The sequence below is a fragment of the Sciurus carolinensis genome, chromosome 12 (assembly GCF_902686445.1).
Source record: "Sciurus carolinensis chromosome 12, mSciCar1.2, whole genome shotgun sequence".
In the NCBI taxonomy this organism is placed as follows: domain Eukaryota; kingdom Metazoa; phylum Chordata; class Mammalia; order Rodentia; family Sciuridae; genus Sciurus; species Sciurus carolinensis.
This window is the reverse complement of record NC_062224.1, coordinates 106,291,837-106,310,085: the sequence shown is the minus strand read 5'-3', so window position 1 is coordinate 106,310,085 and position 18,249 is coordinate 106,291,837. Positions and strand designations below refer to the sequence as shown.

General features: G+C 43.7%; 1 protein-coding gene across 6 annotated transcripts in view; it reads left to right on the top strand.

Annotated features, from left to right (window-relative positions):
* Positions 1–4,534: 4,534 nt before the first annotated feature.
* The window catches only part of Fam20b (FAM20B glycosaminoglycan xylosylkinase), a 39,207-nt gene continuing 25,492 nt past the window's right edge, over positions 4,535–18,249 (top strand). Inside the window, exons 1-4 of one of the 6 annotated variants that reach the window (XM_047520235.1) lie at positions 4,535–4,696; positions 11,655–11,725; positions 15,140–15,204; positions 17,317–17,823. In XM_047520235.1, coding sequence (XP_047376191.1) covers positions 17,447–17,823 — 377 coding nt within the window. In that variant the 5' untranslated portion in view covers positions 4,535–4,696; positions 11,655–11,725; positions 15,140–15,204; positions 17,317–17,446. Of the gene's footprint in view, positions 4,697–4,837; positions 5,312–11,654; positions 11,726–15,139; positions 15,205–17,316; positions 17,824–18,249 lie in introns of those variants that run through there. The other 5 variants (XM_047520234.1, XM_047520236.1, XM_047520238.1 and 2 more) reach the window with 5 other exon arrangements.

Here is an 18,249-nt window from a genome sequence, read left to right as displayed (position 1 = left end):
CAGTCTGTATTAAATACCCACGTACATGAGGTCCCATACCTAAGCACATTACCAAATTACTGCCTTGTAAGAATTAGTGAATTGGAATTTGCCGTGTTATCTCTGCTCAACCCATTTGAAGGCATATATGTCATAGCGAGGGCCACAACAAATGGAAAAATGTTCAGAAACATAACCCCAGACATTTACTGAGGAGTACGTATCACAACAAAGTGTACAATCTGGAGTGGTTAATTAAATTACTATTCCCAAACACGCCAGTTAATGACAGCTTTGAGAGCCATGCTCCTCTACATTCTAATTCTAGAAGTTTAACTTTCCCTAACTGTATTTTTCTTTTTTTTTTTTTTTAATTTTTTTAGTTGTCAATGCCTTTATTTTATTTATTTATTTATATGTGGTGCTGAGGCTCGAACCCAGTGCCTCACACATGCTGGGCAAGTGCTCTACCACTGAGCCACAACCCCAGCCCTAACTGTATTTTTTTTTTTTTTTTTTTTTTTTTTTGCTTTTAATACACAGATTTTAAAAACAACTTCACAGATAAATCTATTTTCAGGATAAAAGAGAAACTAGTCTATATTACTTTGGGGGTGACAAAAATGTCCTAAGATTGGATTAGAGCAGCAGTTGCTCAACTCTATTAATACACTAAAAAGCACTGAATTGGACACTCTAGACAAGTGAGTTTTATGGTAAGTTATATCTCAATAAAGTCTCTCTTTAAAAAAAAAAAAAAAAACTGAAAAATTTCCACCACTTTAAGAACGTAAGGCAGAATGTCTCCGCAGAGAGCTGGGTGTGCCCCTGTGCATGTAAGAGCCGTGTGCTGCCGTGGCTGGGACATGAGTGGTTTGCTCAGATGGCATTAATAGAGGGGCCACGTGAGGGTTAAGTGGGCCATCCATTGCCAGAGGCAAGGGGGGTGCTGGGAGTCGCTCTGCAGAGCTGGTGGCAAAATGAAAGACAGGCATCCGTTCCACTGGGAAAGATGCAAGAGCTGCTGTCCACAGAGAGCCGGCCGCAGAGAACAAGTGTCCCTGGGAGGCAGCGACAGGCTCCTGGCAGGGAAGGAGGAACACCAGCCTTCCTCACTCACTATCCTTTCCGGTCATCCTTTCCAAGTCTCCCAGCACCGTGGACAAGCACGAGCTTCCTAGGGTTCCCTCCACTTGCTTGATGCAGAATTCTCTTAATGAGTTTCAGGGGGATCCATCATTGTGGGTGTTAAGTGGCTTCAAAGAAAGTGTGTGTGTTCCCTTCATAAGCACAAGCACCGTGAGACAATACTTCCCTTCTGCCTTGGGACTGCGGGACTGTCACTGGGGTTTGGGGCTCAACAAATTGGCAGACAGGGAAATTCTGAAACCATTTTTAGAAAAATTCTGACAATGATGAAGGAAGCCAGTGAGGAGCCTCAGCACCCCCTTCCCCACCTGCTCAGGACCTGCTCTCCTCACACTCCCTTCCACATGTGGCGTGTCCACATGGCCACAGATGGCAGTGGCCCCACAGAGACAGATGTCAGCAACGCTGTCCTTGGCAGCAAAGGCTTTCTAACCTGTGGGAATGGCAACAGACAGGCCCCAAAGACTTCAATGCAAACCCTACCACCAGAGAGGTACAAATAAAGTGTGCTCTCAAGTTGAGGGAAGCACGGGCCATGGGAAGGGCCACAGAAGGCTTCATGAGCAAGTGGCACTGAGAGACACGTAACGTTTCTACAGGTGGAGGTGACGGGGGACCTGGAGGAAGAACTGGTGTGATCACATCCAGGGCACAAGGAATGGGCAGCAAGTGACCCTTGAGGATGGAGGATAAAAGTTCACAGGAAGTGGTTCTGGAGAGGCACACTGGGGCCATATGTGCCGACTGAATTCCCAGGCTATGGACAAGTCTCTGGGGGTCAAAGGCTAATAATCTCTGCTGAAGATGTCCACTGCCCACAGTTGGAGGGGGACATCTGAATCCTTGCCCTGGTTTCAATTCAATGCGCTGCAACATGTCAGTGCAGGGCAGGTACTCCACTAGCCAGGCGGGGAAAAAGATGAAATAAAGTCACAGTGTACATCTTTCAAAAAGAACCTTGTGGTTTGCAGACAGGGGAGAGACAGGCAAAGAGCTCAGACACCTACAACCACAGTACATCACACGAGTATGGAAAGGAGACATGTAAATCTTGACGAAGTGCTCTGACCCTCCTAGTGGGGGTTCCACCTAGCCTGTGAGATTTCAAGGACCTGAGTCAGGCTTTCTTCATCTCTGCATGGCCTGGGTCTAGCTCAGTGCCTGGCACTTGGTAGACATTCATTAAATGAATGAATTAATGAGTAAATGACCGAACACTTCTCCTACCATGCATTATCTGCCCAGGATGTCTGTTATAAGTTCACATGGCACAGCCTAACTGGGGTTCATATTGTTCCTCTTCCACCCATACTTTGCTCACCTCAATCTGCCCTCCCTCACAATACCCAGCCCACACTGTCTTCCCGGACTCTGATTCTTCCAGGGATGACAGTCTGCGCTGCGTAATTTAAGTATCCTGTATTCCTTGCAGCTGCTTGCTGTGCACTAGTCATGCAGCCTCCCTTCTAAAGTGACTGCATCCCTCATGACACTTAAAATATATTGACTGCTATGCTGTCACTGGAGTAGCAGGCAGACGCTGATGTCATGGAGTGTCGGACATGGTGGTGCTGCTGCACATAGTCACAAAGGGCCTGGGTAACGTAGCCTGGTAAAGACAAATCTGGAAGACAGAACAACTTTGCCATTTGAAAGTTTTTGACACAGAGGCCCTGAACCCATGGCTCCACATCTCTAAGGATGGAAGAGGAGAGATGGCCTATCCTACGGCATGTGAAATGGGCATGTGGAAGTAAGCGCTGGCCTGAGTTGCTGCCAGAAGCCATGAGCTCTCCCTCCGAAAAATCCTTAAACACAGAAGGGACCATTTGTCCAGAAAGCTGAGGCTACAGGATGAGCTGACCTTCTCCTGAGTAGTGACAGGTGGAGCGTCTACCCTCACTGTCCTTGTCAGAGTTGCACAGAAGAAAGGACATGTTTGGGTAAAAGTGTCTTAGAGAACTGTTGGTTTACCCTTTGGCTTTTCGATCTTCTGATGCAGTTGAACAAGGTTGAGGCAGATTAGCTGACTGCAGACAGACCTATGTTCCTTGGTAGAGAAATAAGGTAGATTCTCATTACCACCCAGCTAATTTTCTCAAGAATTATATATTCCATGGTCAGATAATGAAACCAACCTTTCAATACATCCCATAAAAGGCATTGACAGTATGCTCCTTGCAGTGATTAATGCTGCCCCCCTAGTCAAATTATCTAGTGGGTGTCAAACCCAATTATTTATCTAGGACCTACTGATAGAAAGTGCTCAATACACAACTGAATAACAACTAACTTCACACAATAATTTGCAAGTACTTTCTCTCACATATTGCCTAATTTAATACAACTACCCTGTGAAGTAGGTACTGTGATAAGTTCACATTTTCCAGATAAGGAAACTAATACTCGGACACAGTAAGAGGCACATCCAATATACAGCCAACAAAGGAGAGTTCTTTCCAATACAATTTGCTCCTTGAAGGAACTGTGGGGGGTGGTGCCAGAGTAGTCAGCTCAGTCTTTCCTCGCTGAAAAAAGCAACAGCTGAGTACCTCCCCACTACAGACACACAAATATTATTCCATGGAGCAACCTGCATTATCTTATATCAGGGTCAGGCACACAAAGTGCAAGATACGTTGAATGAACGATACAGGGGATGTGCTGCATGAAGTCAGTGGAAAGCATATACCCTAAGGGGAAGAAGATGCTTTCCTTCATTTATCAGGGGCCCCTGATTGCAGAGCATCTGAGTCCAAGATGCCACCGACCTGCCCTCATGAGGATTATGGTCTGTTGCAAGGTACATATGTAAAACAACTAATTTACAGCAAACGATTCACAATTCAGTTAAATGCTATTCAAAGTGTGTAACAGGGAATTTGCTCTGGTCCGAAGAGAGATTTGCGCTCAGTGTGGTAAGGTTGGCTTCTTTCCACCAAGGGAGGCTACCTTTAGATAAGAAGAACCTCCAAGCAGAAGGCAAGACAAGTCCAAAGGGCCAAAAGGGAGGAGCAAATTGCTCCTCATAAACAGAACTTGACCATGGAATTGCAACTCTCCGGTCCCATTGCCTGGCTGCCCACCTGCATAAGAGCAGGAAAGAAAAGGCGAAGGCCAGAGAGAAGCGGGAGGCCGGTTTATGTAAGCGTGGCGGGGAGGAGAGGAGAGCCAGGATCCGGCGCGGCTAGAGTTAAGCGGCCCGCCCGGGCCCGAAAGGGTTGCGCGGGGCGGGCGGGACGCGTCCGGCAGGGCCCGCCCACCGGAGGGCGGGGGCGGGGCCGCGCCGCGGGCGCCGCGGGATTGGCGGCCGGGCCGGTGTTACGCTGGGACCGTACCAAGAGTCGGGGCCGCGGAGGCGGGGGGTGGGTGTGGGACCGCCGCTCGGGCGCGGAGAGGTGGCCAGGGAATGGCCGGGCCGCGGGTGGGCGGGAGCCGCAGTGGCGGCGGCGGCTGGGGGCGGTGAGAGCGGCGTGGGGCTGCCCCTCCCCGGAGGCGGCGGGGGCGGCCGGGGCCGCGCCGCACCGCACCGCGCGGGCGGCCATGGAGCGAGCCTAGGGCCCGACAGGTGAGCGGCGCGGGGCGGGGAGGGCGCGCGACCCCCGCCCGGCGCGGCGCGGCGCGGCGGGAAAGTGCGGGCCGGCGGCGGGCGGGGCGCGGGGCGCGGCGCGCGCTGGGGGCGGGGCGCCTCCCCGCGGGGCCGGGCGCCGGTGCCCGAGCCGTCCCGGGGCGCCGCGGGCGGGTCTCGGGCGGGTCCCGGGCTGGGGGACGCGGCCGCCCGGAGGCTGGCTCGAGCCCGCGTCCCTGCGGACGGTCACGGCAGGAGGGACGCGGCCTCGACCGCCGCCTCCCGGCCCGCCTGAGGCGCGGGCCTTACCTGGGGCCGCCCGGACCGCCCGTGGTCCTTCTGGTGACCCGCTCTCGCGCCCGAGCGCGGTCCCCAGAGGCGACTGGCGCGACTGGCGCGGCTGCCGCCTCGAGTCCTGCCGAGCGCCCGTTGCGGCGGCCCGGGGGCAGCGCGCGCTCGCGGAGTCTCTACCGGGCCCGCCGCGTGGCCGAGCAGCGCGGGTGACCTGCAGGCCAGCGGCGAGGGCAGCGGTGCCCGGGGCCCGCGGTCTCCTCCGGGTCGTGCGCCTGGCGCTGGCAGCGGGCACGACTTAAGGAAACGACACGGCAGTCCCAAGTGGGTTGTGCTGGAGATTTCATTTCCGGGTGCGCCGGCCCCGCAAGTCAGAGCTGCCCGAACGTTGCCGTTAATGCTGACCGTGGACAGTGGTCACGCTGTGCCCTTGATTGTGGGGTCTGATACCAGATGGGTTTTTGTTACCTGCCAGTCTCCGCATGGGAAGGGGTGGAGGGTGTTGGAGGAAAGCGGAGGGCACGGGCACCGGTCATTGTGGAATTAGCCCTTTTAAAGGCCGTATCACCATTGGGATGGGGAAGGAGTTTCTAATTAGGGATCAGAGGAGGTGCTTGATAGTGCCGCTGGGGTCCAGGGCCAGGTATCAGTGTCATCTTTACCCAGTTTCCCTGTGGAGGTTTGATTTCTCACCTTGGAAGGTAGTGAAGTAGTAGGAATGTGGGATCTTTTCGCTATTAAAGACTAGGACTTTATAAATCTGTGATGGAGTAAAGTTAAGATTGCCACTTATTAGCCCTGCCTTTCATCCTCGTAAAGTCATGCAAAAATTTTACTGTGGTTGGGTTTGGCTTTTTTTTTTTTTTTTTTTTTTTTAATTGAGCAAAGGACCTCATTGTGCTTCTGTATTAAATTCCTTGAATGCATGCAGCATCTTTGAGCTGAGCTTAGAGTACTTCCACAAATATTAGTTATCAACTAGACGTGTCATTGAGAAACTGGTACGGGTGTTAAAGATACTAAATTATTTGCCTTGACTCTACCAGTCTGAGGTAGATTTAAAATTAAATTATTGGGCTGGAGATGTAACTCAGGTAGAGCCCTTGCCCAGCATATCATGGCCTTGGGTTTGATCTCCAGACTGGAGGAAAAAAAGAAAAAGGAAAAAAATTTTTAAAAGTTTGTGGCAATGTTAAACTTTGGCCCCGAGAACCATACAGTAGAATCAGTCAGCAGGCGGTTTTCCACATTTGAAATTGCTTGTCAAAAGAAAATAACAAGGCACTGCAAGTAATTCAGACTCATTCTCATTCATGACATAGTACAGTGACAAAAAATGATGGCGGTAAGAGATGATCAAGAACCCTAGGAGTTCATTACTTTCCTGGTGAATTTGTGAGGTGGATTTGCTTTGTTTAGAATTGGTAATGGGGGTGTTTTGTTGAAAGAATGAAAATTCATGCCCCTCTTTTCTTTCTGGGTGCTTTGGAATAGGGAACGAACAATTCAGTTTTATCTTTATTTTTCATAATTCTTTGTGTCATAGTTATTTTATGCTCAGTTGACTTTTAGTTCTCTTGGTTTCTGTTTGTAGATTTTCTTCTTTAAATATTTTTTAAGATGTTGTTAGACCTTTATTTTATTCATTTATTTTATATGTGGACCTGAGAGTCAAACCTAGCCTCACACATGGTAGGCGAGCATTCTGCCACAGAGCCACAAACCCAGCCCTATTTGTAAATTTTCTTTCACACAGCCTTAAAGCTTGTGCTTTTTATTATTTCTGAATATTGAATTCTGAATGAAATTTTCTTTGTTTACTTTCCAGACAGACTTCTTCCTGTACTTTGTGTGACTGTCATTTCAGTGGTATAAGCCTTGAATCCAGATACTTCATTTCTTATGATTGATAACTTTTTAAAACAGCTAACCACAATAGGCCCCTCTTGGTGATTGCTATACTCTGATAATAGAGGGAGGAGGCTTCTGTTGGTATTTTGTGTGCACAGTTGCAGGCAAGAAAAAGGAGACTATCTTCTAAATCCGAAGTCAGGTCACCCTGGACTGAGTGCCAGGTGGTTTTGTGAATTGTGGTGGGGAGCAGTTACAACGAGGCCGTATAGTTTGTTGTAATAGGCACGTAGCAGTGCTTAGCACCTAGTGGGTGTGAGAAAGTATTTGTTGAGTTAACGAATTGGAAATTGTTTGGGGGAAGCAGAAATATTCTAGTACAGATGCCAAATTGTTTAGTTCCTCTTTTTATCAGGAGAAAAAAGAAACTCAAGACAAATGTGTTTCAGATTTTCTATTGGAAATGTGCTGTAGGGGTGAGTATCTGTGAAGAGTGTTATTTGCTGGAGCTGCCTTGGCGGCTCCATCCTGTATGGTGTTCTAGCTACTTGAAGCCTGTATGGGCTCCAGTCAAGTGCAGCTTCACAGACCTGCTCCTCCAGCCTGTGGTGGCTAGGATAACTGAGCAGTTGGATAGATAGTTAATGTTTTTGCATTGCTGAAAGAATTTAGAGCCAAGTGTGGTGGTGCATGCCTGTAATCCCAGTGTCTCAGGAGGCTGGAACAGGAGGATTACAAGTTTGAGACCAGCCTCAGCAATTTAGCAAGGCCCTAAGCAACTTAGTGAGACCCTGTCTCAAAATAAAGAATAGAAAGGGCTGGGGCTGGGGCTCAGTGGCTAAATGCCCTTGGGTTCAATCCTCAGTACCAAAAACAAACAAAACAACAACCACCTTAGAGTTCTTGGTAATAAAGGCCATGCTAGCAGCATTGACTGACTGTCCTTCTCTCATCCCCCACATTGGAAGGAGAAGAGGGATGTTATTCCTCCCTGAGGTGCTTCTCCAGCAGCTCCTCCTTTCATACCTGTTCATCTCTCCCTCTTTCCCTTCCCTTAGCTGCCTCTGTAATTCCTAAGGCCTAATGCATGTATTAGTGTGGGCTGGGGTGCGGAACAGAAGGCCTTACTTTGCTGCTGAAACCAGGTTCTGACCAACTTATAATATCAACTGACAGAATATAATGCAAAGGTCTCTCTTCTGATTTGGTCTTTCTTACCAAAAACAAATGAAGAAATGCAAGTCTGTGGACCTAAAACATCTTGGAGTGCAACCGTCATCCCAGTGTGAGATAAGAAGTGGAGGCTGATAAAGAAAAAGGACATTGTGCTTTGGTTTGTGTTTGATGGTGGCCAGGTAACAGCCCCTTGGAGAAGAGCGTGCTCATGTGGGTACGTTATGAAAAGAGGTCAAAGATATAAAATTATAAATGTGTCAAAAGAAACAAGTACAGGGTGAGGCCGTAAAGTCTGTCATTCTGTGCCCTCAACTCTTGATGTTCTACTGTGTATGTTTGGCAATACCTTTTTTGCCAAATGTTGTGAAAATAAGGTGTTTTATTAAAAATTTCTTATTTTAGCCATATTTTTTGTGGAAAACTTCTTACAAGGTACTATATATTTTGCTTTCTAAGCAATATAGTTTAACCTTTTTATTATCTCAAGGTTATAATTACTAGTGTATATTACTGACAGTAATTATGCAAGGCTTTGAGGTGATTGAGAAATGTAGGTTGTTTGGTCTCTCTGCTTTTTGAATTATTTAATCTGCTTTAAATAGGCAGACTGTCCCTTCTTTCGGGGGCAGGAAAGCTCGAGTGCAGCTTCTAATCTTCTGGAGAGTAGAAACCCAGACCATGCTGCTTCCAGAGATCAAGTAAAGCAGCTACATGAGGTTCCACCAGCTCTTCTGGGTATCGGTACTTGAATTTGATAACCATGGTTTTGGCTGCACAAAGACCTTTTTTATTCATTTCTTGTTTCTTACTTGACTCAGTGAATTTGCACCCTGTATAGATGCATATGTTTGTGTGGTTCTTCCTGTCTTAAAAAAGAAACGGTATGAAAGCAATAGTGTTTCAAGCAATAATACTTGAAGATCTGGTTTCAGCCCTGTGTTGTGTCATTCTTGGGCAGTGTCTTCTTGGATGGTCTCCATTCTTCCTCTTAGCATTCCCAGATCTTTCCTCCCACTCCCAGCCAGCATCAGGAACCAGGTTAACAGCACTAGCCTAGAAGGTGGGAGCATGGTATACAAAAGACAGCGACTTCAGCAATTTTAAAATCAGCATATAAAATTAGTAAATGTACTTCTGTATTTTTACTGTACTGAATGCTTTCCAGGGCTTATTTCCCTGTATCTGTAAAAGACTTCATCTTTACACCACTGTGTTGCTTGTCAGAAGAAATGCTCATAACTGTAGAAGTCGTTCTCCTTGCTCTTCACTTTTCTTATTCACAGACATTTATCAAGTGTCACTCACTTGCCCTGCACTGTACTAAGCTCTTGAAAATACAAAGAGAGAGTAAAATATATTTCCTGTTCTCAAAGGACTCACAATATAGTAGAAGAGGTAGGTGCGCCAAAAAGTGTATGCGTGCTGTATTCATACTCTAACAAAGTGGTCATTCCTGGAGGCACCAACCATCACTTCAGCACAGACCCGTTTGAAGATTCTGCTATTCCTGAAAGTGTTTTCCTGTGAGCCTTCAGCTTGGCATGCCCTAGAATATTTGGTTAAAAATTAAATGCTGGACTGGGGAGATAGCTCAGTTGGCAGAGTGCTTGCCTGTCAAGCACAAGGCCCTGGGTTCGATCCCCAGTACCGCAAAAAAAAAAAAAAAAAAGAAAAAAAAGAAATGATAGCTGTGCACAGTGGCACACCCATAGTCCCAGGCAGTAGGGCTGCTTGAGCCTATGAGTTCAAGGCCAGTCTGGGCAACATAGCAAGACCATATCTCAAGAGAAAAAATTGAAGATTATTACATAAAGCTTATAACCTTCCAAGAACTGTGGTGAATTGAACATTTGAAATAAAAGTCTGCCTGGCGAGGTGGTGCACACCTGTAATCCGGGAGGCTGAGGCAGGAGAATCACAAGTTCCAGGCCAGCCTGGGAAACTTAAAAGATGCTTTCTCATATTAATATAAAAAGGGCTGAGGATTTATATAGCTCATTGGGAGAGTGCCCTGGGCTCAATCCCTAGTACCACACACACACACAAAAGATAAGGATATAAAAAGTTGAAGGAAAATATTCAAAATTCCATATTCCTACACTGTATAGTAATAGCATTCTGTAATATAGCCTTAATTGGTGGTTACATTCTGACAGTTGAGAAGTGAAATATCTAAAACATAGGAAACTTCATTATACTGAACTTATTTAAAGCAAAGTGCAAATTCATGCTTATTTCCACTGAGTGTCTAGATCACTGAACACTGTCTTGGTTTTTTGAAAAAAATCATTGCTAGCAGTATGTGCTAAATTTTTTTTTTTTCATTTTTCAAGGAAGAAGGTTAGAGGGTTTCCCTGAATTAAGGCTTACGCAGGACAGACTGCAGGGTTTTTGCCAAAAAGAGAACCCTCTTTATTGCCTGTTACATTTTTTGTCTCATACCCAGGAAGAAAAGGCTGTCTTAATACATCTTTAATGCCTGGCAGTTCTTTTAAGGTAGTTGACTACCTTCACAGGGAGCTGTTAAGAGGACCTCATGTAAGAGTCTCAGGTTACAGATACTGTATGAATGTGTAAGTAGACTGAAAAACAAGGAAAATCTAACACTTTGACCACTTTGGACTATGTGGGAGTTGGGTTTTATATGCCTGTAACTTTTTCTCAAGGCTTATCTTAAGAGCTTTAAGACATGCAGAGTTGCCTGGTTTAAAACTAGTTTTTGAAACTGAAGACTGCTGTGAAAGGCATTCAATTTCAGCTTTTTTTGTGAAATCGAGTGAGTTCATTCTCCCCGTCTGTTTTGGTTACGTTGAATGTAGTAGAATTGAACTTTGTAGAGGAAAGAAACAGGTTAGTCATTTTGGTGACATAGACTCCCAGTCCTCTGCTTCCCATCGTACTTTGAAGATACCTGTTCATTTATAGTTTTATCTCCTTCTACAGATTTGGGAAGGGATTTGGTTCAGGGATGCAAGACTACTATTTACTACTAAACTGTTAATAATTATTTATATATATATATATGTTTATATTCAGCCCCCAGTTATGTAACTAAAAATACAAGATTATAGGATTTTGACTTCAGCAGGGTTATTTTCTTTGTCATTCTTTTTTTCTGTTAGGAGGTCATCTTTGGATTTTTGATAGGGTAACAATGACTAACAAGTGACTGGTATGACTCTTATAGGCACTAGTCTTAACATGGTATCCATGGTATTCTCGTTCACTTTAACAACCCTGTACTTTAGGCAGTAGTGTTTTCGTTTCCCATTTTTCACCACATTAGGAGGTTGCAGTCAGGCCCGGGCATTCCTTTTTTTTTAATGATACTGCCACTTTGCCACTTTACCACTGAGCTATACCCCAACCTTTTCTGTTAAATTTTGAGATAGGATCTGGCTAAGTTTGACTGGCCTTGAACTCGTGATTGTTCTACTTAGCCTGCTGAATAGCTGGAATTACAGGCATGCTGTACGGTTCCTGGCCAGGCCCAGGTGTTCTGAATCCAGAGAATATGCTCTTCACCTCTCTGCTACATCCTTAGAATAAGAAGGTGGATTAAGAAGCTATTTCTTAAGTGGAGAATTGACAAAGAAAGGAAAAAATACCTACAGACACTAATGATGTTATTTTGTGTTAGTTTTGAATTTTAGTTGAAGACTCCCAAGTTGAAGATGAAGAGGGAGAAGAATGTGCCGTTGTGGCAGGCAAGTAGGTGTCAGAACAGAAGTGGGCTCGTTTTCTGGGGGTTCTTGGCATTTACTTAGGTTTAAAAACTTGGTGTTTGGTATTGGAGATTTTGATTTCCTGGAAGGAAGGACACATTGCTAAGCACAAAGATTTCTAAATGCTCTTGATTTTACTTATAATCACTGCCACTAACCATCAGAAGAGACTACATAAGGAGCAAGGGACATAAATAAATTCCTAACAGCTAATAATTAACACAGTACTGTAATGTCACTACCAGTTAAAAAACAAAAAAGGCTCAGCCCAGGGTGAAAGTGTGTATGTGTCTACTTTTTATACTAAAGGATTGTTTTTTTGCTATTATTTGCATTGGCTAAAATATAAAGGGTTACGCATTATAAACTGAGTATGTATACTTGTCTGAATGTGTAAGGTGAGCCTTGATTGAGCTACATATGTCTGAGTAGAGCTCTAAAGTTTGTAAGTGGATTTTAGTAATCCTGTTGAGAATCCTTTTCTTCTTCTGTTACCTTTAAATGATTTTTCTGTAGTACTAGGGATTGGACTCAGGGCCTTGCACGTGGTAGACAAGTACTCTACTGCTGAGCTACACCCTTAGCCCTCCTGTTACCTGTAAGAAACTTGCTTTTTCTTTTTCTTTTTTTTTCTTTTTTTTTTTTTTTTTAAGAGGCTTTCTTAATTATGTACCTTCCTAAACATCTGCGGTGAGCACAGGAAAGAGAGAAGTGTTTTATAACTTTTATGAGTATATTGTTCCTCAGGAGACATTAATAAACCAGGTGTGGTGGTGCCTGTAGTTCCAGCTACCAGGGAGACTGATGCAGGAGGATTGAGAGTTTGAGGCCAGCCTGTTCTCAGCTGCTTAGTTCCTGCCCACATGGTATAAGATGGGGTCATTTATGTGACTCTGTTCAGCTGGCAACTCAGTTGGGACTAGAATGCCCTTGATAACTTCATTTCACTCTCTGGCACTTTAGCTATGTTGACCAGAATAGCTAGGGGCCAGCCGGGCTTCTCTGAATAGGTCATTCATTTTGTTGTCTAGCTTAAGCTTCTTTATGTGGTGGCTATATCCCAAGAGTAAAAGTGGAAGCTGCCAGGCCTCTTTAAGTTCCAGGTGTAGATATGGCATGAAGTACTTCCACTGCAAATTGTTGTCAAAGCAAGTTACATCAGTAGAAGGAAAGGAAAGGAGTGGAAGGAAAGGGAAAGTACTAGGGACTGAACAAATTATGTCCCATGCTTTTATAATGATGTCAAAATGATTCCTATTGTTATATATAACTAAATAGAATCAATTAAAAAGGGAAAAAAAGGAAATCACAAACCATTTCAAATGCAAGAGAAAAAAGTAGGCTCCACCCCTTGATACAAGGAGTTGTTGGTGTCTGTCTTTGTAGACAGTCAACAGAAAGCTCCTGATAAATTCAGATCGTCTTATACTCACCAAACCTTCAGAATTTTGCTGAAACAGGCAATTATCAGGAAAGAAGTTTGTTGTAGTTCCTACTCAGGATGGAGGGGAGGGAGATAAATATGATTATGTAGTAGTTATTAAATAAATTCTACCCCTCTGCCCCAGATTTCTGTTACTAATCCTCTGCATGAAATGTTTGTAACTAAACATTTATTTGCCTTGTGGCACTTAATCAAAAAGTGCATTATATTCCACAAATGTAGAAGGGCCTGTCTTGAACATTGAATTGGAAATGCAAAAAAAATGCAGCTTTTATGTTTACTGAAAATTTCACTTTTAGTTGCTATGAAAAGAGGTTGGGATTTCTTCTCTGTAACTTCAGAAGTAGTAAGTGTGAAATTGTCAGCCTAAATCAGGTCAATTCAATGTGACTCTGCTACTAGCGAGGCTTAGAACCTCATTGGTGGCTTATAGGATGTCCAGTAAAGTAGTAAGCATTGGGGCCAGGTATCATCATGTTCTTTAGCAGCCACGTGTGTCGAATTTTATCACATGATTTCTAGACCTCTGCATTGATACATTTTTCTGTATCTGTTCCTCCAGCATCAGCCAGATACTTAAATTGAGGATTTTACAGTAAGATCTCACTTTTTCCCGTGAAATATATATCTCTTCTCCAGAAACAACTTTACAGTCATGCATTTGTCCTTGTAAAACATTTATCACCCTTGTAGAATGGTGGTGTGTGTATGTGAGAATGAAAGAGCCTGCAGGGGAGCCCTGTGTAACTGGTGAGCTGAGAGTGAAACCACGGTTCAATGGAAGCTTCCTCGTAAAGTCTCTTTTCTAGAACTCCAGCCTGGGAGTTGAAGCCAGCCTTTAGTGGGAAGGCTATTTACAAATGTACCATTTGCACTGCCTTTTTTATAGTTAACATTTTTTGAGTTGTGTTACTACCTTGAAACTGCTTGTCCTTTGAGGTAGGCTTTGTTCCATATATAACAGAAACATTAAAATAAATGACCATAATATAACTGGACAGTGTGGTACAATGTGAGACATTTATAGTAGGAGGTAAGGGTGGCATGAAATAAAGTACACTCCTCTGGGAATGCTAGGGAGGTATTTATGAATAGTTTGGAATATACCCAGTGATCTTGCTTTTATTTCCTTAGTATCTGAAGTGGGGAGTCTTCCTACAATCTGGTTTGCAGGGTATATGGTATGCTGCTTATCTGAAGAAAGAAAGGACAGTAATACAGCCTGGATACCCTGTCTTGAGCATCCTCTCTCAAACAAAAAGGAGCAAAGGGGACCCTTTTAAGGATTCTGAGAGGGGTATTAAGAAGTGTGTATGAGAAGGTATCATACACAGCAGGAAGTAGCCAGTATACTGGCTGAAAGAAGGGAGAATTTATGTAGAATGAGAGGAAGGGTCCAGAAACAGCTTTGGAGATGGGCCTTGAAAGAGGAGGAGATGGAAAGAAAAGATCAGAGAAAGGGATTTTGAGGATTTTCAGGAGTGAGGAGTGGTAGGGGCAAAGGGCACCTACCCATGACAGGAAGGTTGTGTTCAGGTGGTCCATTCGGTGGAAGCTGAGAAGAGAAACAATGAGAAGGATACCTGACTGAAGCCTAAATATTTACGGCAGGGCTTTAATGCCTTGCTAAGGAATACGCACAGTCAAAGGTGGCTGAGTGATTATTGACATGATTTTGTCCGTAGTAGCGGGGCTGGATTGAGAGCCTGGAAGCCGGAGGTCTCCTGCTATGGTCCAGTAGGAGGTGACGGTCACTACAGCAAGTTGGTGTCTGTGGAAATGGAAGGCAGTGATGAAGAACATTGTCAAATCACAGTGTCTACTTGTTCTACCAGGATGCGGTGACTGATCAATCACAAACACAAATGCTTGCTCAGCCTCTTTTTTTTTTTAACCTGCCCTTAATATCAGCAAATAGTGATGTAATATAACAGTCCCTTAATATTTCTGTCCTAGCTGAGCGGATGAATTATTTGCAACCTTGACTTGATGAGAGTGTTCTTCTGAGGCCTATTCACAAGGTAATAAGATTTCAAAACGTAAAAGCACACAAACTTGGATTTCAGAATCAGATCATTTGTCTTATCTGAATTTTAGAACTACTAGAACTTTTCATTGCTTTGATAATTTAAACAAAACAAAATCAGGGCTCCAGGTGTAGGTCAGTGATAGAACTGTGGCCTAGATGCATGAGGCCCTAGGCTCAATCCCCATCACCACAAAGAGAATAGAACAAAATACAGCCTGTATGCTGTATTTACATGGTTTAAGAGTGGATTTTCTTTGTTCTGCATGAAATGCACAACACCATTAGACAGTTGTGTGTTAATCAGACTAAGTCCTGAAGAATGTTTTGTAGAAAGGAAAAGCCTGCTTAGCTGACCCCTTCATGCCAGAACTGTACTGCATACATATAGGTGTCTGCTTTGCTAGTGCAGGTAGACTTCCATGTTATCTCTTGTCACTGCTGCCTCAGATGTGTACTGTTGAACAAGTAATCGAAAATGTGTGGTTAGATTGGGTTAGAACTAGCAACAGTATCGAAATCTGCTGTCCCAACACTGTTATCAGTAGTCACAGGGAACTGCCTTGCTGAGTTCCATACCAAATTTGATATCATCAGAGTTACATTTTAGATGTGCTTGAATTGTCTTTGTTTTAGCTAATAATGTTATTTACTTCCTGGGAGTTGATGAAACAAAACAGGTGGCTGGAAATAATTAGAATTTGACTCTCAGCTTAGGCTTTCTTCATAAAAATGGGCAAGAAAGGAGTGATTAATCACAGAGAATAAACCTCACATCAGCCTGCTTATGACAGTGTGTTGCCCTTAGAGCACATCTCTATGGTTTCAGCTGTTATTAGGGTAGTAGGGTATCAGTCTGGAGTTTAGACAGAGGAACCTTTTTTTTTTTTTAGTTGTTGGTGAACCTTTATTTATTTATCTATTTATATGTGGTGCTGAGAATCAAACCCAGTGCCTCACATGTACCAAGTAAGTGCCCTACCACTGAGCCACCCTAGATGAAGTATCTTAGTCCCAGTCCTTTGCTCTATTATTTGTTATGGTTTTATTTCTTCCATTAGTGGTTTGAGTTGTTAAATGAATCAGAGAGCAAACCAATACCCTGTTATCTTCTTATCATCTCTTTCTTGCCCCAGTACTGCACTGTCTGCAGACATAGCCGGGCATGCTTGTGCATGTTTTTAACTGGCCCTTCGGAGTGAAAAGCAACCTCTCAGTATGCAAATGAGACTGAACTCTGTTCTTGAACCCTTGCAAAAATCTTGTATTTGGAATCTTCTAGTTTGAGAATTTCCTCGAGTGCGGTCAACCCACACCAGAAGTAATACTTCTTTAGGTGTACAACATTAATATCCTCTGTGCACCTGACCATTCTAGACTTAGTAGTGCCAGATTTCATTAGTTTTCTGTAATATTCTAATGGCCAGATGGAATAGGGAGATGTTTTTCCTTTCCTTAATTTATTCAGATTTGATTATCCATTTTTATAGGGCTTTTAATTTTGAAAAATAGTTAGTGAAAGACTGATTAGGTAAAGATACATGTCTGTGGGTTGTATTTAAATACATGAGCAGCAACATGTTCAGGATTGCTGGTGATGGAGATTTGGAGGAGTTATTATTCTCCTCTGCACCCTCTTTGGCATTTTTTATGAGTTCCTGTCTTACAAAATGTCATATGATTTGTATTTGAACAAGATAAGAACTGGAAAATTAACCAAATTACTAGCAGGTTTGGATATTCAGAACTCCTTTATGAATTTTAAAAAGAAAAAAAATGAAAGTTAAGGAACTATGCACATCTAAAAGTTTTGCTTTTGTTGGTTTTTTTCTCATTGTTTTGTTAATTATTAGGCATATACACCCAAAAAGCTCCTATGTGGTTATGCCTCCCAATTAAAACAGGAATATTTGCTTAACTTTTCAGTGTACCCAGTTCTTACTTGTAAATAAGGTCCTTCCTGAGACTCATTTATTTTAAATTATTGGGTCTTCTTAAGTTTGGTCTTAGCAGTGCTAGAAGGGCAAATAACATGTTAGAGACTTCTAAAATGTTCAGGGGTAGGACAGAATTCCTTACTGAACTTTGCTTTTTACTTGACTTGCAGGGATTGTGGGGACACTCCAGTGAAGAAATGGACCAGTGTGTGTAATCATGGAATCTCCTTGCTGACCATCACCACTTGCTCTCCTTAATAAGTGAGAGAGTGGGTTAGGGGAGGAAGAAAAGAGGTCACCATGAAGCTTAAGCAGCGAGTTGTGCTGTTAGCAATACTCCTTGTCATCTTTATCTTCACCAAAGTTTTCCTGATTGACAACTTAGATACATCAGCTGCCAACCGGGAGGACCAGAGGGCTTTTCACCGAATGATGACTGGCTTGAGGGTGGAGTTGGCACCCAAGCTGGACCACACCTTGCAGTCTCCATGGGAGATTGCAGCCCAGTGGGTGGTACCCCGAGAAGTGTACCCTGAAGAGACACCAGAATTGGGGGCGATCATGCATGCCATGGCCACCAAGAAAATCATTAAAGCTGATGTGGGTTATAAAGGGACACAGCTGAAAGCCTTACTGATACTTGAAGGAGGACAAAAAGTTGTTTTCAAACCTAAGCGGTGAGTCTTCATCTCAGAAGCTATGCATGCTATTGATTGATTCAACCAGGGATATATAAGAGTGTTCATTTCCTATTGGTATTAGTAAAATGAAGGAAATAGACTGGAAGATCTTTGGAGTCTTGTCTAGTTCTGAAGATCCTATTATTCTTTGAGTAGAGGCAGTATATAGGATCAGGTTTTGGTTCTTTAAAAGACTGAAATTTTTAACAATTAGAATTATCCTTGATTTCTTTTTGTTTTGTTTTGTTTTGTTTTTTGCGGTGCTGGCAATTGAACTCAGGGCCTTGTGCTTGCAAGGCAAGCATTGTACCAACTGAGCTATGTCCCCAACCCTATCCTTGATTTCTAATTATCTGATAACTACTGTGGGTCAGATATTAGAGACACAAAATGAATTGGTCAGGAAATAAGCAACTTATCCCC